Source organism: Myiozetetes cayanensis, unplaced genomic scaffold (assembly GCF_022539395.1).
Source record: "Myiozetetes cayanensis isolate MyiCay16 unplaced genomic scaffold, myiCay2020 scf5-8, whole genome shotgun sequence".
Taxonomy (NCBI): domain Eukaryota; kingdom Metazoa; phylum Chordata; class Aves; order Passeriformes; family Tyrannidae; genus Myiozetetes; species Myiozetetes cayanensis.
This window is the reverse complement of record NW_026087742.1, coordinates 4,465,359-4,484,849: the sequence shown is the minus strand read 5'-3', so window position 1 is coordinate 4,484,849 and position 19,491 is coordinate 4,465,359. Positions and strand designations below refer to the sequence as shown.

The window sequence follows — 19,491 nt, the reverse complement described above, 5'->3', positions numbered from 1 at the left end:
GAAGGGAGAAGACAATTCAGTCTTTTCTCACTCTCCTCCTGGGGCCAGGCAGTAGCCTGGTCACACCCCAAACAGTAAGCCCTCCTTTTACAGAAAAAAGGAAAAAAGCAAGGTAGAGAACAGACAGCTGATTACAGAGAACCACCACTGCAAAACGAGAAGTGGCAGGAGGGCAAAGTGACACACAGTATTTTGCTGCCTTGGGAATGTCCCTGGTTTTCGCTCCACAATTTCATTGATACACGTTGGGGGTGACTGGAATCAGCCTGTTTATGCGAAATCATGTGTCGTACACTCCTAACTCCTTCGTGGCGTCTTTCCAGGGGCACAGCCGGGACTTCCCTGGTACGGCTGCTTCAGCAAGCAAGAGGCTTGTACTTCCCACAGAGAGGTGGGTGATGCAGAGGGGGCAGGTCACAGCTCTCCCTTCCCTGACCACCCCTCAGCTGTCTTGGGACTTTGCAGACAGAAATGAGGAGCGGGGAGTGGTGGCAAGCAGCATGCTATGGCCTGCTGTGCTTCCAGAAACAGGCACCTGGAGCAAGCAAGGACAAGGCAGGCTTCTTCGTGAAGTATCAATGCTCTGCTTCAGCAGCACACACAAGGTGCAGGATGCTCTCAAGAGACACTGTTTGCCTCCCTGCCTCTCCCCTTTGCACAAAGGAAGGCTCTGTCCCAGTTTGTGGGGGCCATATTCCATATTTAGCTCCTTCACCAGCCCACCTTTACCAGCGCTGTCCGCTGCCACAGAAACCACTAGCAGCGCAGATTTCTCCCTTCCTGGCAGCCAGCTCCCCACCTCATTAAACTTGTTATTCCCATCTCATGTGCACAGCACAGAGGGAAAAGAGAGAAGGCTCCCCACGCCTGCCAGGATACAGGCACAGAGTAAAATTAAACTGTGTGCAAGACATAAAAATGCTTTCCTAGGCAGGCACACACCAGTTCTCTCTCAGTAGGTCGCTAGTCGACACTCTTGCTACATGATGCTCTTGAGGATAATGAAACCTGGCTGGATACAGTGGTCCTCTAGGCTGTGGGGGATGGATAACCATCATGTGGGACACTGAAATGCACACCAGCCCAGCCTAAAGGAATGAGGGTCACATCAAAGGAGGGAAAACGCTCCTTTTGTGCAGGGACGTGCAGGCATGAGGGTGCAAGGAGAGGGTGAGAAGGCTGTAGCGAAAGAAGAGCAGAAGATCCTTGTTGCCCCAGAAAAGCTTGGCAAGCTCACAAGCACACAGGAGTCGATGCCAGGAGGGCCCCACTGGCGGAAGCACGAGGTACCTGGCTGCTTGACGGTGACCTCTGTCCGCCCTGACACCTCCTCTGCCAGCTTGTACCAGGCGTGGTTGGGGCTGAGCAGCCACTCCTCCACGTGGCAGTAGTAGCTGCCGCTGTCTCGGACCTCGGCCCGCTGCACCGTCAGGCTGAAGAGCCCCCCGGATGCAGAGCGCTCGAACTGCAGCCGGCCCCGCAGCCCCTCCTCCTCCGCATAGGTGCCATACTCGAAGGCAGAGCTGTGGGTGGTCTTCAGGATGAGCTTGCCATCGGCGTCCGAGGGCTTGTGGACATACCACAGCACGGCAAAGTGCGAGTCGGGGCTGGTCTGGGACTTCACCGAGCAGTTGAGGGGGATGGGCCGGTTCTCCACCAGGGTGATGCTCCGCTTCGACTTGCTCACCTGCAGCTTGGTCACTGTGAGGGAGAAAGGGAGGAGGATGGGTCATTAACACAGAAAAGAAACTCACCTGATTTGGGGTGGGCCAGAGAGTACCCCCAGAACTGCAGGCATGGCTGCCCTTGCCAGGGTCCTGCTTGCCTTTAAGACAAAGGCATTTGATATTCTACCAAATCTTCTCTCCTCCTCTCCTACTCTACTCCTGGATCCTCCCACCGTGTCCCTCAGCAAGAGGCTGCTCTTTCACAGTATGACCTTTAAAAGAGTCTCTTTCTTAACTCACAGAGGTCTCAGGCACCAAACATAACAAGAAGACTACACCCAAACTCAGTGGCTTTTCTCATGATGAAATCATATCATTTGCACCTCAGGGCAAAGAACTGTAGACCAGTTCCAGAGAAAACCATTTCCATGAAGAGTGAATTAACAAGACTCTACTGCTGTCACATGCCAGCCATCTCAGTGAGACATAAGCCACACACATGCAATACCTAGGGGAGCAAACGCAGGCACAACCGGAAAAGAAGAAAGAACACCAGACTGTAAGGGATCAGCATGGAGCAAGCTCTGCTCCCACAGCCAGGAGATCTGGCTCCAGGTCCACCACAGACTGCACAGCCTGGGACAAGTCACAGGTACGTCACCTCCCTTGGCTTCCCAAGCACAGCTGCAGCTGCCACGCAGGTAGCGAAGCGGTCACACAGCGCTGAGGATGACACGGTAAAGTTATGAGCTCTTGTCCCTGCACAGAGACACACGGGTTTCCACTTCCTCTCTCCCTGCAGGATCAGAAGCCAGAGCCTTTGCAGCAGCACGTGCTCAGGCTGTGCTTGTCACCCAAGCCTTGGCCCAAGGTGCTCCCATCAGCACCGCATGAAGCGCCCTCCTGTGACACTTGTGCTTGCTGTGCCCTGGAGCCCTGTCGGATACAGACAGGGGAGAGGGACAACTCCCAGCCAGCCAGACACACCACTCCTCCCAGCAGCTCTGCCACCATGGCCCTCCCCTCCTTTGCCTCTCCTCACACAGCAGCTCCCCCTGGAAGGGGAAATGCTGTCTTGATGCCAGGCGAAGGGATTCTCTTGACAAGCAGCAAATCTCTTAACAAAACCTAATTGAGAGCACAGGGCACAAGTGGCACGACAAGAGCGTGCCCCCACAGGCACGAACAACTGAAGGCTGCCAGGAGAGCTGTGCCCATCCACACCCTGGAACACATCCCACGCATCCTGCTTTTGCGAGAAAGCAACGTTGTCTCCTCTCCCTTACCGAGGCACGGGCTCCTTGCTTTGCATCACACTTTGCTTCCAGCTTCCCTTGGGCACCAGGGGCTCGGATGCCTGTTGGCACAAGTGATGAGTGATGGTGCCAAGGGAGAGAATGGGCCCAGGCAAACAACTTCAAATGGGAGGAACTCCCACCACAGCGACACTTTCTGCTACAACACAGCACCTGAGACAGGCATCCTGGTATCGCACCAGACATTCTCCTGGAGCCTGGATTGCCCGTGACTTTAATGAGGATGCTAATAAAGACTCCATGGCTGTGGTATGGCATGCAGACACTGGAGGAAGGCAAGGAGGGAAATCGTCCCTTGTTTTACCTCCCTAAGGACTTCAACCTAATGGAAAGATTCAGCATCACCCTGTTGTATTTCTGCCACACCCCAGATACACTTCTTCCCTTTTGTTTCGCTTTAGGATGGCAGCTTTAGCCACCACACCCACACTCATCCCACCTTTTTGGCTCACCATTGGTTAAGAACGGTTGTTTTGAGCATTAATCAATTTTCCAAGTCCCTGGGAAATGAACCAATAAAGGGGGAAAGTGATTCTCAGCAGTTTCCTTTCTCCCCAGCCCCCTTTCCAAACAGTTTATTTTTAATTGGTACTGGATTATTTTCTGCAACCGTTACTAAGGAAACCTCTGTTACTATAGCAACTGTGTATGTTAAGTCAGTAGCCCTATATCTATTAAAATGCAGTATATACACACGCCGTGTGTGTGGTGGGGTTGCTCAATACCAACACACCCACACAGACAAAGCCAGGGTCTGCACAGACCAGAGCTGCTGAAAGGCAAGCACCCCTCAGCACTCTGCCCACATCACGGCACCTCCAGGAGATGAGAACGAGGAGGACGGGCACGGAGTAATTTTAAGCCTGGTGTTTGGGGCAACAGACCTGCACCTTGTACACGACAGATGTATTTCCCTGAAGCAGCAAGGGCTTGTTCCCAGACCATAATCACAGCAATTCTCACTGTCTAGAAGCAACACAGACCCCCCGAGGTCATCCAAGGACTCTTAAGACAGCCCCTGTGCAACTCTCCCCACTTCCATTCAACCCTTGGGAAAAGGTCTTTTTTTGTGGGGGTGAGAGTGATGAGGAAGCAATCTTATTAACTCTGGCAAAAACAAGATCTTAAATTCCTTGTGCGCACCTCAGCTCTCCAAGCCACCCCCAGCAGCCACTGCAGCCAGCAGTCAGGAATTTGCCCACAAATTGCACACAAATATCTGAGTTCCCTAGATATCATTGATGAGATGATCGCTTCTGCTGCTGCTGCTACCAGTCCAGCAAGCCCTGGCAGGGAATTACGGGTCTTCCCTCTGCTAGGCTGCACACACTTGCAGAGGTTCACAACACTGTGCACGAAGTTTCCTCTAGATTAGAGGTATCAGTGATATGTAATGACACCTCTGCTCGATGCACTTTTCATCAAACACGACTTATTTTCCTAACTCAGGCACACCATGGAAGATGCAAGTGCAGGTTTTGTTTCCCTCCCCCAGAATTAGAGAGGATATTCTAAGTCTTTTCCAATCTGTGAACGCCAAATGCTTCCACATCCAGGTGCTGGCTCCTGCATAGTGTACATGCACCCATCTCTTCATTACCTTTTGCAGATCCTACAGGAATAATTCCCAGCTTTTACAGACCACAGGCTGAAAACTACTACGTTGGAAGCACTGTGGCACACAGGTTTACCTTGGGGCAGCTTCACCTTTGGGCTGTTGGCTGGTTTGCTTGCTCATGCAGGGGAGAGATCCTCTGCCTGCAGTCTGGTTAGGACATGAGAAGCTTTATGGGGCAACCTGCACTTCTGCTCTCCCACAGGAATGACCATCAGCCACCATTCACAGACATGCAAATTAATCCAAAAGGCTCATTTTGCATTTGGGAAAAACTATTAAAAAGGGGGAAAAAAATCCTGAAGTTAGCGGTCCAGGGTGATGAGAACAGTCCAATACAATGCCAGGAGTCCATCTCCTCCCATTCTGGTGATAACTCTACTCCAGTCTCTCTATGCCCTGTGCAGCTCGCCAGGTCATGTTTAAAGATGCTGCCATGACATGGAAATGATTGTAGTTGCTGGTACACAAGTGAGATTGCAATAAGTCTGACACCCCAGGCACTGAGCCAGCTAAACCTCACCCACCTGACATGGGGGAAACTCCCTTTCCTGGCTTGAGGATTTGCCTGGGCAGAGAGCCAGTGAAGGGCTTGGCCTTCAAATATGGAGTTGATCCAGGCTGCCCCAGGGGCTGGGGTTTCGGTGAGCCAGGGCAGGGCTGCTCCAGCTCTCTGTCAAGCAGCAGAGGTGATGGGGACAGCGGTGTGAACAGGCAGGGTTACACGGCATTTTATGCTGTGCTGTCAAGAGGCTGATGTTCTCTTAACAGCCTCCCGAACATCTGCTTAGTGAGGGAAACAGGTGCACGTGTCTAGGTGAAGTTATCGTGCATGTCATCTGCAAACCATAATCCTGTTGCCACAATGTCTCCTGGCTCCCTGGAGAGTACCAGTAAAGAGGGTTTTGTACCTTGATGTACTGTAATTGGCCCTACGTACGCTACTCAGGCTTTCAATTCACACTGGCAACAAGTCATGGTTACAACTCTCTTAGTTTCTTTAAGCCAGGGTTTCCCAGCCCCTGTGAAGCTACAGAAAATGTGTGAGGAACATCTGTAGGTGATGAACCCTGAAGTGGTGCTCGAGCAGGGGCCCAGCAGGCAGCACCAGCACAGGAGCTCTCTGAGCACATCCTAATGCAACTGCTAGAGGAGCTTCAGGAGGTTCAGTGGGTGATGACTCCTGCGAGAGCCTGACCAGGACATGGAGGACGGTTGTTACATGCTTCTTGGGGCGGAGAGGTTGGCAAAGATGTTTGGTGTTTACAGCAAGCCCATACACTCAATTAGACACCTCACCTCACAGACAGTCCTCCAGCACCACAGTCCCCTTGCACTAATTTCCAGGCTTAGAAAAGTGTCCTCACTAACAGACACCTTTTTTCTCAGGATCCTTGTGGCATCTTCTGGTTCTCAAAGTTCGCACCTCTGGCTAGGGGGCCACGTCAGTCACACCTTACAACCATAGCAGGCTATGGCATAGATAGGCCCTCTAGACGTTGATATACAGGAGGGGTTTTCTACACACCATCAAGCGAGCAATCAGTCTCCTCAAGCTGAGCATGTTGGTAAGCAGTTATACAAATATCTGGAGGAAGGGGAAGCAGTCATCAGAGGAGGAGGACAGAGACAGTGATGTGACTCACAGCTTTTCTGCTGACTTGCTGCCATACTGAAGCCACTTGGCTCCCTCCCCTCTGTTTCCTAATCATGAAGCTGGGGTTACAACACTTACCTTTAGCAAAGCCGTTGGCAACCTGTACCTAAAAATGCTGTCATGAAAAGGATGCTCCATCTCAGACTCCTTACATCATTATGCCTTGTAGGCAAGCAAGAAAATAAAACAGCAGGAGTTTACTTCCCACCTGGGAGCCACTATTGCCAAATCCTGGGAATGGTAACGTTTAATTGCAGCTGAAGACACCGTTCCCCCAGAAGAGTCGCATAGAACACCCCAGGATGCTGCCCTGCAGGGAAGGAGGAAGGGGGCAGTCAGAGAAGGAGTCAGCTCCACATGAGCCGGCAGCCACGGCACAGAGGGAGTGGGCAGGAGGATGGCCACCTCCAGCCCCCAGAGCCACCAGGGAGCTCTGTCACCACAGTGGGGAGGCGGTGTTCCACTTTGGAGGCTGCTGTTCTTTGGGGAGAGATCCTCCAGAAGACACTCTCGCCTGGAGAGAACTGATGAAGTGTTGCAAAAAGTTTTCCTGGGGAACGTCCTACTTTTAAAAGCCTCCATCAGGATTTCACTGTGCTGAGGTGTGTGTGCAGGCGGGAGCAGAAATGACGCCAACCCAACCCAAACCCAGCCCTGGTTTAACACCATGCACTGGATTTAGCAGGCAAATCAAGAGAGACTCCTTTCCATTCCAGGATGACTTCCTGCAAGGAACCCATCTCTCCCCAGCACCCTCAGTGTACAACCCTGAAGGGCACTGGTCAGGCTTTTGGCTTAAACTCAGCCTGTGATCACAACCCAGAGGTGCCTCACTGTTTCCCTCACAATGGCCCAGAAAGCACTCGGTGTCAGAATTCCCCTCTGGGAGATGTTTGCCTGGGATTCAAGAGAACAGTGTGCAGGTCACTGCCACAGGCTTAGACATGTACTGATGCTCAGCCCTCTGCCAGCCCTTCTCCCTTCCATAAAGCATGGCTGAAGAGCCTCCTCCACTTCTGCAGACACTGCAAGGACTCCTGCATCAATGACTGTGGGGAACTGGGACAATGGGACTCAAGCAAGCACAGGCCAGCCCTCTGACTCAGCGCAGCGAGAGCTGGGTGACTCACGTTTGTTAGGTTATTTGAAAGCAAACCAATGTTCAAAAGGGAAAGATGTGCAAGCCCCTTCAGAGAAAAGGCATCAGAGGAAAGGCATTTGCAGAAGGGAAGAAGACAAGGCACTCCTAGGAGGACTGAGCTCATTAGGCTTAACTGCGGCATAGAAGGAATCACAGCAAAGTAAAGACAAAGACGTCCAGCACCAGAGCAACCTCCCCAGAGATGGTAGGAACATGGCAGCACAGCTCCTGACTCCGGCTATTCTCTTTTAACAGAACACAATTCCTCCTGAAACTGGATTAGTGGGATTGCAAATTGCATTAGCCAACCTGGGAGGCTGCTGGTGCAACAGGAGTAGGAGAAAGGGAAATAGCATTAGACTTTGCCTGCCATTATTACTGCCATTATTAACTTGTCACTTTACTGTAGTGTTCCTATAACAATGAATTATTGCCTGCAAACAGGCTGACATGATTGAATTACTGGGAGAGCAGCTCCATGGGAAGGAAAGACAACATTAACCCTTTCCTGAGGAAGGCTCAGCTGCTGCCCCCTCCCAAGCAAGCAGACAACAAAGGCTTTGACTTTGAACACCACCAAGTGACCTGCATTTCAACATGTTCAGCAAGTTGCTGCAAGGTCCACAGCCCAGCAGGCATCCCCCAATCTCCCAGCCTGCTGCTGCAGCAAGGGGAGCTGGGTACTTAAACAGCTGTGCATGTCTATGCTGACCATCACCCGCCCAACATCCAGCCCCAAGCACAGGCACGGGCTCTGAAGGACACTGTACTGCTGCAGCTTGGGAAGCACGGCTTGGTGCACTCAAAATGCTGCCACAGGGAGCTGTGGCAAAGCAGAACAGGCATCTCTCCTCAAACCCTGTGGTGGGACACACCTGGTGCTCAGGTTCAGCCCCACAGAAGGTCAGCACTGCAAGCAGCCTGATGCCCTCCCTGAAATCAGCAGAGTCAGCCTGCAGACCCATCAAACACAGAAGCTGTGGCACGAAGACTGCAGGCAGTGACAAGGACATCTGCTCAGCTAGGGAACAGCCTGGGATTACCAGCCATGCCATGCTTGAGCCTGTGGAGCAGCCAGCAAACTAGCAGGTAACCAAGTGAGGCCTTGGGGAGGAGTGCATATGTGACCCAGAAAGCCTCTTTAAAGCCCAGAAGCCATACATCAAGCAGCATATACAGAACAGGCTGTGTGTGTAGCTGCAAGGAGGGAGAAAGCTGGGAAACCCACAGCCTCCCAGGTCCAGCCATGGATAAGCCAGAGACTACCAGCTGGGATGTGCCACTGGCCTAGAAAAAGCAAGACCTTCCCCAAGAAACTGAAACCACATCTCTGTAAAGGACAGCAAGAAACAAATATACCCCAAAGCAAAATGCCCCATAAACCTAAAACCAGAAACCTTCCTGCAAAACCCTAAAAGGCACATAAAAGTTCTGCACAACAGAAAGGAGGAGAGGGAGGAATAAAAGATTCCCAGTGTGAGTTGTGCCTGCTGTCAGAAAACAATATACGGCTCACTGATCACTTGTAAATTAAAATATGGAGATAGGATCACTGGAAGATAAATTCAGTACCAAGCTGCAGCCACTGAGGATAAAGAAAGAAAAAAATAACATACCAACATGTTTAATCAACTCCTTGTCAGAAAGATTTCAAACAAAGGAGTGCTCCGTCAATTAGGGAAAAAAAAAAAGTAATTAAATGTACCCAAAGAACAAGTTGTAACACACACACAGAGTAGCACCACACACCAGCTCCCATGCCTTCTGGAGGCTGGCCGTTAACGGCTTGGATTTCCTAACAGGGTGTCACAAAAATACTCAACAGTTTTGTGTAGGCGCACGCCAAGAGTAAAACTGCACTGCTGCTGAAAGGCTGACTGCTAGGCAGGGAGAGATGAGCTGCTGAGAGCGGCGTGAAATGTCATTTTCTTGCCATGCAGAGAGCAAGCTCTCCGGACAGACCTCAGGCAGGATCGGGAGATCTTTGGGATGGTGCCCTGCCAGCCCCAGGTTGTCAGTGCTGCCCTCCGTGCACAGAGAAAGTCCTCTGAGAAGGACCCAGCTGAATCCACACAAGCACCACCTCACTCCACTATTCCTTTCACTGGGCCAGTTTTCTGCAGGTTTACTAAACTGAGCTGGCACACAGCAGGATTGATGCTGGCACAAGGAATGGGACAGGACCATGCAGCCAGCAGTACACATGAGGGATAAGGATAAACTCCTCCTGTGCAGCCACGGGCTACATCAGCTCCACCTGCAGCCTGAATGCTCACGATGCTGCTGTCTCCATAACTGGCAAATTCGACTGCTGTGTAGAAGAACAATCAAGTGAAGCAAGCCATCTGTTGCTTAAGAAATTGTCTTAAACTTCTTAAGGACCAAGAAGTATTTAAGCAGGATGGGCTACAGATCCATCATTATCTGCTCTCCCTGCTTCTCTGTTATATGCAACTATAGGAATTTTCTTTAGCAGCATCCCAAATGCCTCTTTAAGAAAGTAAGATGGCCCTGAGAGACAGCTTTTACGTATACATGTTAAAATAAAACACCCTGAGCTACAGGTTCAGCATGTTTGGGGCCTGCCTTTTTGCTGTAAGGAAATAGATCTCACGTTCAGCAAACCCAGTAATTCAGTCTTCAACCAATGTCAGAACAAGCAGATATACTAAAATAAACAGCCCCTTATGACTCAAAGTTCTCAAGAAGCATATAAATTCATATATTCTGCTGACACAGTGGTATTAAGTCCCAAGGTGAAATCACCATGGGAAGAAATGGCCCCAAGGCCACACACCTTGTGAACACCAGTGGGGCAGATGAGGGGCTGAGGCTCCATGACTGGCCTGGGGAAGGAGAACAGTGGTCAACACTTGGCTGGAAACCTACTCATCACCAGTGCTCCCCCTCCATGAAGGGCTGCCCCTGCTGACTCTGCTTTTGAAGTCTTCAAGGACATGAGGGATGTACAAAGCTTTAGAGCTGGACACCATCTAAACACTGTTCACTGCAGAGTATTTTAGTCCAAGAAGAGCAAATAGAGAATCGATGAGAGGCTAAAGTGTGTAGAGAGAAGCTGTTCAAGACAACATCAAAGAAGCTGCGTGTGCACAGACTGCAAACAGGCTGACACCGTGGTTTTGTATATGCATGCTGAAAACAGGAGTGGAAAACCACTCAGGAGATATCAAAGAGAGAAGCAGAGTGTGCTTTAAAATGGAAGGGAAAAAACTGGCCCTGAGAAAGTAACCATGAAGAGAGTTAATTTGAACAGAGCAGCATATTCCGAATATGGCCCAGGCCTCCTGGCCTTGTCAGTCTTGTTGGGGCTGAAAAGCAAGACTGCCTGCAGTAAGATCAGTGGGCACGCACAGAGTACACCAAGTCGGGTTAGGGTTCCACTAGGTGCAAGGATGCCTTCCCACACTCTTGTGAAATGCATCCAAGATGCTTCATACAATAAAAGTTCAACTTCTCAGGTCATGGCCTTGGGTGTATTTTTCAGGCTGAAGCCCCAAGGGAAACCCTGAATGTAACCAACTGCAATCAGCTCAACAAGCTTGGCTCTGACAGAAACATTTCACAGGCAAACCTGCAGAGGAGCCAAATATCACTGCTCCTAGATGGAAAACCAAGGGCAGAGGATGGTCAATCATAGCTCTTACCCCACAAGGCCAGTGTCACCATCCCCATTACAGGTCAGGAATGCAAGCAGCACATCCAGCACCAGCTCCCTCCCCTGTGGCTTGCTCTGATGGGACTCATTTTGATGTGGCATCTTATCTGTGGGGTCAAGATGGCATTTTCTCTGGGTACTTCAGCTCTGCTGACACCAGTGCTGACATCATCCTCACATGGATCAGTACTCAAAGGCAAACCCCACAGTGGCAGTGAGAAGAGGAGGTTCTCAGGTGTATGTGACAGTGATGGTACACGGGAGAGCAGGGATGTTTGGAGCAGGGTGTGATGGCCAAGTGTGGAGAAACAGCACCCCGGGGTGCTGGCCTGGGATAAGTAACTGTGCCAAGGGGATAACAGCAAATCGAAGTGGGAAATCTGTCCCAGAGGGCCTGGCAAGTGTGGAGGTGGAGCTCCCCAGAGCAAATGGGCAGGGGTAGGAGACTACCAGGGGTATGAGGTGGAAGAATCAAACCCACCTCTGCTACCTGGAAAAGAAAATGGGGTCCACCTGGGTCACTAATGCAGGTCTATGCAAAGGGACAGCCCTGGGTCACACAGCACTGAGCCTCTACATTATATGTGTTCAGTGTGCTGGAAGCTGACAGAAAAGGTAAAACAGTAGGTCTGATCCCACTGGCAGTGAAGGGAAAGGAACTGAGCACACATGCAAGAGGAGACTGCTCTGCACCACAGTCCCAGCTGCTGGTGAACAGCCTCATCTCTCCTAAGCACTTCTTGAGCTCCTCCATCACTCAAGCAGGAGCACAACTATTTGCCAGATGGAGCAGGCGGCTGTAAAGCAGGGTAGCAGTGCTATTGTACAGAGCAAAACCACTCTGGGATCAAGCAAGCAGCAAACTTAAGTTTCCAGACTTCATTTCTGTAAGGAAGTTTCCAGCTCATTAACTTTCCTTGTTTAACTTTATTGCTGGATGCTGCTAGAAGCAAGAAGTGTCAGGTTTTTAAGAAGGCACTTTGTGGCCCTTGAAAACACTTGTTTGAGTCTCCACTCTGGAGTCTGGTCAGTACCCCACTGGCCACCCATAAAAGAAAAGGCATCTTTCACATCCATCCATGAGAGAATTCCTCACACGCAGATGTTACTAAGAACTGAAATAGAAGAGAGGTAATAACAGTAATACCTGATTTTCATCAGTTAGAAAAAGCCTCTCCTTATACTCCACAAGTGTCTTGGTAATTGTTTGAAAATCAAGACTCCTCTCCCAGGGTTAAGTGTGCCATAAAGCAGTCTCCTTGTCCAGTTCTTCTCTGCCTTGTCTCCTCCTCATCCTCCCAGTATCCCTATTCTGCACAGTCACAACCATCCCCTGTTTGGTTGTTCGCTGGTAAGACCAAGAAGGGTCTTCTTGGTCTCCAGAGAGAAGGAAGAGTGCGATACCAACCAGTCTCTCTGTGGCTGCCGGGGATGGGCTTGGAGTAAGAGGTAAGGGTCCTCCACTCTCTGCTTGTTGGGTTTCTCTGGCCATTGCTAGCCCAACACAGCCAGCCTCTGCTGTTTCTTGTGGACAGCAGAAGAGTGGCATAACACTCACGTGAGTGCAGGGTTTCAGAGGAAGCTCTGGCTCACTCCATCCTCAAAGCAAGGTTCAGGCTGAAGCCACCACCAGCTTCTCCAAGGCCTGCTTGACGAGCCTCTGCCCTCCCCCTTCATGATGCTTTCCACTTGGCAGTTCCTAATAAACCAAACTTTAAGAAGTGGCCCCTGGAGAGCCCCTGGAAGCTAATTAATGCTCTAATGAAGAGCATGACTGCCTTGTTTGCTTGATGGTTCCCAGGTCAATCAATCTGCTGTAGACAGGCTTGCAAAAAAGCAGCGAGGAGCCCAGCACCCCTGACGTCTGCATCAGTTATCATCCCCTGCCATCCCTCCCCATCCCTCCTCCCATGTTCATTACTGTCAAAAACCCAGCAGCAAGAGGGCAGATTTATAGAGGCGATTGCAGCTTCTCCCTGCGTGCCCGATCCAGGATCAGTCACAAAGGAACTGGACGAGGGACAATGCAAGGATGGAGGGGTGGGAAAATGCATGGGGAGGTGGGTGCACTGAGGTCTGGGCCTGAGGGTGAAAGGGAGGAGAAGGTGCTCTGGGCGTGGAGGTGTTGCCACAGCCTCCTGCTTGGGAGAAAGCCCTGCTTTTTTATTCTGCTGTTGCCACAGAGACTCCCCAGCACTCAGACCCCGGGCCCTCTCAAAGTTCTGCTGAGTCGCCCCCTCACTTGTGCTGCAGGGAATGGCAAGTGTGGTAATGACAATTTAATACACCAGCACAAATCTGCTGAAGCCTCCTTGCCAAAAGAGAGTCCTACCCAGACACCCTGGTCTGGTCAGATTGCAGCACAGTCCCTGTCATGCACTGTGCTGCCAGAGACTGTCTGCTGCCCTTGTCTGAGCCCTGCAGACCACAGGGACATGTACTGCTCCCAGACAGCACCTGCTGTCTCCAAGACTCCATCCCAGAAAACCTGGCAGTGAGAAGCAAGATCCCAGGAGGAGATGGGAACAGAGCCTGCCTGACAGCCCTCAGGTCTCCTCTAGACCCACATTCACCTATCTACCACCTTCCTCCCTCAGGCAGGACTCAGACAGAGCCCAAGTACTGTTTCCCCCCATGCTGCTTGAGGAAGGGGGCAGAGAACAGCAAGGAGAGCTGGCATCCCAGTGTGAGCACTGAGAGCTCAGCCTGAATCCAAGTGATTCCAGGTTCACCTGCATTCAAACAGGAACCACCTGTACCTCTGCTTCCCCTAAAACCTAAGAGATCTGTAAGTGCCAGGGAGTCACCACTCCTGTCCCCTCAACAGACAGGACACAGCTGCCTTGCAGATCAGCCCTGCAAAGCTTGCACGGTGGATGCTCTTCTTCACCTGGAAAGAGGCAAGGAAACGTCTCTAGAAGGGAGAACGGTGGTGAACCCTTGGGGGAAAGGGATGGTGCCCTCCACTATCCCTGATGAAAGAACCAGGTTTTCAGAGGCAGGCCAGATACCACAGCAGAAGGGGAGCCCCAAACACGAGGATGCAGGAGGGGAGCAATCTTCACCCCTGCACTTTGGGCTCACTCCAAGTTCAACCCGCACTCCTGTGCGTGATCTCCTGCCAGCTTTGGTTTCGGGAAAGCAGCTGGCGTGAACTGAGATGTACTTTTATTGTTCCTCCCCCTCTGCTGCAACATGAGCTCACTAAGAAAGAAACAACAGGCAGCTTGAGAGATGGAAGTCAAAAGGAAAGCACTGCATTGGAAGGACATCAAACAGCCACAGACAATCTAGACAGTCAGGTCCACAATCATGCCCAAAAGACCCTCACACCAGGCTGGATTTCTGCCCCAGCCTACAGAAGTTAAAACCCAGCACTTGCCCTAAAGAAGTACAGGTGTCTATCCCTGCAAAGCACACACAAGTTACCTGGGCCTGTGTCTCTACCTGTGCACGACCCCCCTTTGCAACCCAAGGCGTGTAGGCTTGTGTGACGCTGAGGAGCAGGCCATGAAGGGGAGCATCAGATCCCACTGCTGCTGTGGGTGAGTTTTCATGATACCTAAATACTCTATAAGCTGTCACGCATACAGCCAGCACTCTTTATAGGGCATTTCCTCACAATGCCAGTCCTTAGCACAGCTTCATGCCCAAAGGGTCAGGAATGTCACACTCAAAGGCCAAATGTGGCCAGGTGTCATGCAAGATACTTGTGCTATCCTGCCTACAGACCTTGTATACAGAGCTGGGTTAGTACTGCCATTACCTGCCTTATTATTCCTCCCTCCTTCAATATCTACACATTTCATTTTTCAAACACTGCTTATTTCTTTCTGGGAGTAGGAAAGGACTGGGTGTTTCAAGTTGCTGACATTCCCTCAGCATTAGCTGTGGGCCCATAGGTGAAATTACTCTGCAGCCACATTAATACATGCAATTTAAAACCAGCACTGCCACCTCTGCAGGTACCACTCAGCATGGACGACATCTAGAAACACTACCCGCTGGAAGAGTGCCAAGGAGAGACAGCCTGGGCATTGAAACAGCAAACTGACATTCCAGGAGAAGCTCCAGCAACCTATTCCTTGAGGATGGGGTATTTCACAGAGCAACAGGATTAATGAAGCAATTGGGTAGCCACTCTTTTACCTCTCTCACCTGAACACACTTTACAGGCTGACATATATTGATTGCCATGTCTGCACCTGGAACCTGTCAAATAGAAAGGTCACTCTGACAAACAGGGAGCAGGGGTTTAAGAGGAAACTAGAATCCTAACAATCTGGAAACACATTCTGGCTTCATCTGCCAAGAGACCTCCAGACAAGCCTTCTTTACAGTGTCCCTCAGTGGATCAGGAGTGGAGATAGCTCACCCCAACCTTACTGGCATATGGGTCAAGGCAGAAACCCAGGGCTAATGGCAAGGGAAAGCAGAAACCTAGGACCAAGACACCAAATAGCAACCTGAAGTTATCTCAGGTTAAGGTGGATGTAGAGGCACACACAGTGCTCTCAGGTGTTCTGTTGTTTGGGTGCCTCAATGACCCCTTCTGAAGAAGCCCTGGATATTAATCTGAAAACCAGCACCCGCTTCATCAGCACAGGTTTGACTGTGGGGGCTCCAGGACATTCATTCAGAAACGTCTGAGGAAGGCATCTCCCACATCATCCTGGATCCTCTCTGGGGATTATCTAGCCAAACACCTGGCAATGACACAACACAACCTTTTGCAGCCTGCAAAGCCGGAGAGAACCAGAGCAGTCACTGGTAGGACTGCCAGTGTTGCATTCATGTGGAACATCAACCACCCACTCTCAGAGACTGCCTGGGACACGGAAACAAAACACAGAGAGAGTGCAACCACAGTGCTGGGAATGCTCTGAGAAGTTCCTCTTCTCTTCCATCCCCACTTGTGAGCCATAAAGCCTCAAACATTATGCAAGGCTCATTGAACTGACAGCAAAGATCTGTGTCGCAGCAGTTTGTTGAGCAGCTGGGAGACAGGGGAAGTAAAAACCATGGAGACCTAGATGACTTGTTCTGTTAAGGCATCACTTGATGGTTATTGCTCCAGTAAAGAACAACTGGCTGCCAGAGCACAGTTTAAATGTCCTGCTTGCCACCCTGAGCTGTGACACACAGGCTCTCTTCTGGAAGCTGTTATCAAAGATTTCTCTGTCTCACACAAGGGCTGTGAAGAGGCATGTTCCTCCAGGGATCACATCCATTCAACACTGTTTCCTAGGGAAATGAGCTAAAATGATGAACATCACCAACTTGACCTTGCAAGCAGTAAAACATGTATTACAAGGCAGGATAATCAAAACAAATGGAGAAGATTAACCTGGAGATGAGGGCAAGGAAGAGAGAGGGAAGAAGGATGATGGAGAGCTCATGAGGTGCCTGGAGCTCACAGCAAACCCTGACTTTTCTAAAGACATGCTAAGGGTTGGGGAAGGTGGAGAGGAGTGTGGAAAGGGATACTGATGGGAAAAACACAAAGGTCAAGCCAGAAGACAGACCCTACCAAAGAGTCCTTCTGCACAGGAACACAAAAGGAGGAATAGCTTGCACCAAGGACCTGAGCCAATAGTCTTAAGGTGTTAAAAGCCTCACTCCAAACATCAACTCCAGCAATAAGGTCAAGACAGCAATAAACCGTTCATCTCAGTGATGGTGCAGAGCTACCCTGTGACCACATCTCTTTGCACTCTGCATGCACAATAAAGGCATCCCCAAAATACCAGTGACAAGGCCTCACTCTCTCCACTGGCTGTACAGAGAGCATAAGCATCTCGTAGGTTTTCTGACTCTCCCTGCCCCACCAGATACTTGTTGCCCAGCTCCTGCACACTCTGTGTGGGCACCCATGGCCCTGGTGACTTAAAGCCAAAAGGGCTGAGTTTCTGGTGGGGATGAAAGTCAGGCTCTTTGATCACCATCTGCTTTTGAAGGTGCCCCCAGCAGACTGAGAGATGCAGCCAGTTACTAAACAAGAGCTGCAGCACCTCACCTATGGTGCATGTGCACAGACAGGCTTTGCTGAGAACATGTCTTTCTCTCTTCTTTGATCCTGCTTGACCTGTTCCTCTCTTCTCTTTCCTAGGTTGGTCTGCCCTGATGAATGGAGGTGGCAACCTGAAAACCACCTCTGTCTCACAAGAACAGTCCAGAGACTGGACTGAGCTTCAGCCACCTTGTTTCCCAGAAGAAAACCCTATAAAGAGCATACAAGAGGCAAGGAGAGGACCCAGTTCCCCAGAGATGAATAAAGGAACTCCAACGTATCTGTGGCTGAAGAGCTGAGCAGTTCCACCTGAGTCATCTACAAGTGTGAGACGTCAGTCACAGCCACAAGAGCAGTCCTAACTCAGGAGAGACCACTGCAGCACTGGTATGTACCCTATGCCCACAACACCCTCCCCCAGCCCTTCTCATGCACTCCTGGCACTCACCTGGCCGCAGGACCCTGATTTCCAGCAGGTTGGAGGTCCTGTCCGCCAGCCTTGTCCAGCTGCTGTTGTAGTTCTTCCTCCAGAGCTCAGCCACGCACTGGTACTTGCCGGCCTCTGTGTCGCTAGCCCGGCTGATGCTCAGGCGCACGTTGTTGGACGACTCAGCCTTCTCGATGGCGGTGCGGGTCCGGAAACCCAGGTACCTGTCACCCCACTGCACCCCGCCGTCGCGCGTGAAGGTCACCAGGTCGTGGAACTCGGTACTGCCCGCTGGCTGGAAACGCCACGTCACCGACACCGGCACCCAGGACGGGTAGTGGGGCTTGATGATGCACTGGAGGTCAAAGGATTCGTTGTAGGTGACGCCGGGGGTGCGGGAGATGGCTGTGACAGCAAAGCCGGCCTCTGTGGGAAGAGAGAAAGGGGCTTTGAGAGACGCCTGCCTAGGGAGGCCCTGCTGTTAGCATGCAAAAGCTAGAGCGTGGTCATCCAGCTGAAGGCCTGGAATAATCAGCCGCCCGTGCTTGTGTTGTGTTGGCTTCTCACTTGCAAGTGCAAAGTGGCATGAAAAACAGTGGTGAAAACACACTGAAGTGCCTGAACAGCAGTGACTGCCTGAACAGCAGTGATTGCCTGAACAGCAGTGACTGCCTGCCTGAGCACTGGCTGCAGCATTAGGAGGACTGTGCTCGATTTCTGCCCAGAGGAGTGGGATCCCCCGAGACTCGAGGGCGGCTGGCCAGCCTCTGCGGGCTGCCAGAGCTCCATATGGAAACGCAGCAGCACGGAGGTAAGGGAGCAGCACCTGGCAGAGGAATTACCCAGCACCAGCCTGGCCGCTCTCAGCCCCTGTGATTCACATCCCACCCTGTCTCCCACCCCAGGCGGGCAGCTGGTTGCTGCAGATGAATGAAAAATGAGGAAAGAAAGAAGCAGCAGCCTTCATTCATGCATCATAGAGGTGGCAGTGGTTACAAAACCCCAGGATGGAGGGAAATGAAAGAGAAGCTGGTTGCTCCTGTTCTTCCCACAGCACAGCTTTTGTTCTCTTCCGGATCACAGCTCCAGGACAGTTTCATGCAGTTATCCTCTCATGTCTGCCACTCTGCAGGCCAGTCAATACACTTTGACTTGTCTAGCCCCAGCACTTTGTTTGTTTTGGGGAGTTTAGATCAGCAGTCCTTTAGTAATTTGAAGATAACATCTTCCCAAGTTAGTCAACTGTAAGCCAGTCAGGCTGACATTTTGGGTCAGAATATTTCCATTGCTCATTTGTGCCAAGCTGCAGAGAGAAATATTTTCTTCTCTTCCAATCACTTCAGTGTAGCCAGCAGACTAAGCAGGGACCTTGCTTTCTTTTGCCAACATCCCCAAGCAGCGCTCCCTTTCTGGGAAGCTCCGTGGGGTGTCCCACATGGGCTGACAGTTCTTCCCCCCCTCTCCCTGCAGTGTTGACTATCCCAGCTCCCACCACAGCTTCTGCTGCTTGGGGAAACCCCAGACAGTGCCCAGTAGGAACAGGAACATTTTCTGATCAGCATGTGCAGTATCTGCACGCTTTCAGCAAGTGCCTCTGCAACTCCACGGTGTCACCGTGCCAGAGCTCCAGGACGTGTAATTGCTGAGAAAACAGGTCAATCTTGGGATTAAAACCTCTCACAACATGTTCAGTGATCCCCCAGGAGAGGAGAGCGAGACCCCAGGCTGTCTCCCCTGCAGGACTGCTCTGCCTCATCGCCACAGAATCCCTTACTTTCAGATCCTCCTGCCCCAGCATGTGTGTTACCAGGCCCAGCTCAGAGCACCACAGAGCCAGTGATGGACCCAGAAAGCCAACTTAATTTCACCAAGACCAGCTGACTTCAACAAGTGTAGTCACCAGCTGGCCTGGGCAAGGAAGCTTCATGAAGAGACTTTCACACAAATGCTGTGTGAAAGCCAGGTGTGTTTCTCAGGTCCTC

At 51.2% G+C, this 19,491-nt stretch overlaps 1 protein-coding gene across 2 annotated transcripts in view; it reads right to left on the bottom strand.

Moving 5' to 3' along the window:
* IGSF3 (immunoglobulin superfamily member 3) overlaps positions 1–19,491 on the bottom strand; it is a 93,931-nt gene that overhangs the window by 8,566 nt on the left and 65,874 nt on the right. For both annotated transcript variants that reach the window (XM_050333163.1, XM_050333164.1), the window contains 2 exons: positions 17,531–17,935; positions 1,291–1,701 (listed from right to left, as the gene is read on the bottom strand). In XM_050333163.1, coding sequence (XP_050189120.1) covers positions 1,291–1,701; positions 17,531–17,935 — 816 coding nt within the window. The remainder of the gene's footprint in view (positions 1–1,290; positions 1,702–17,530; positions 17,936–19,491) is intronic.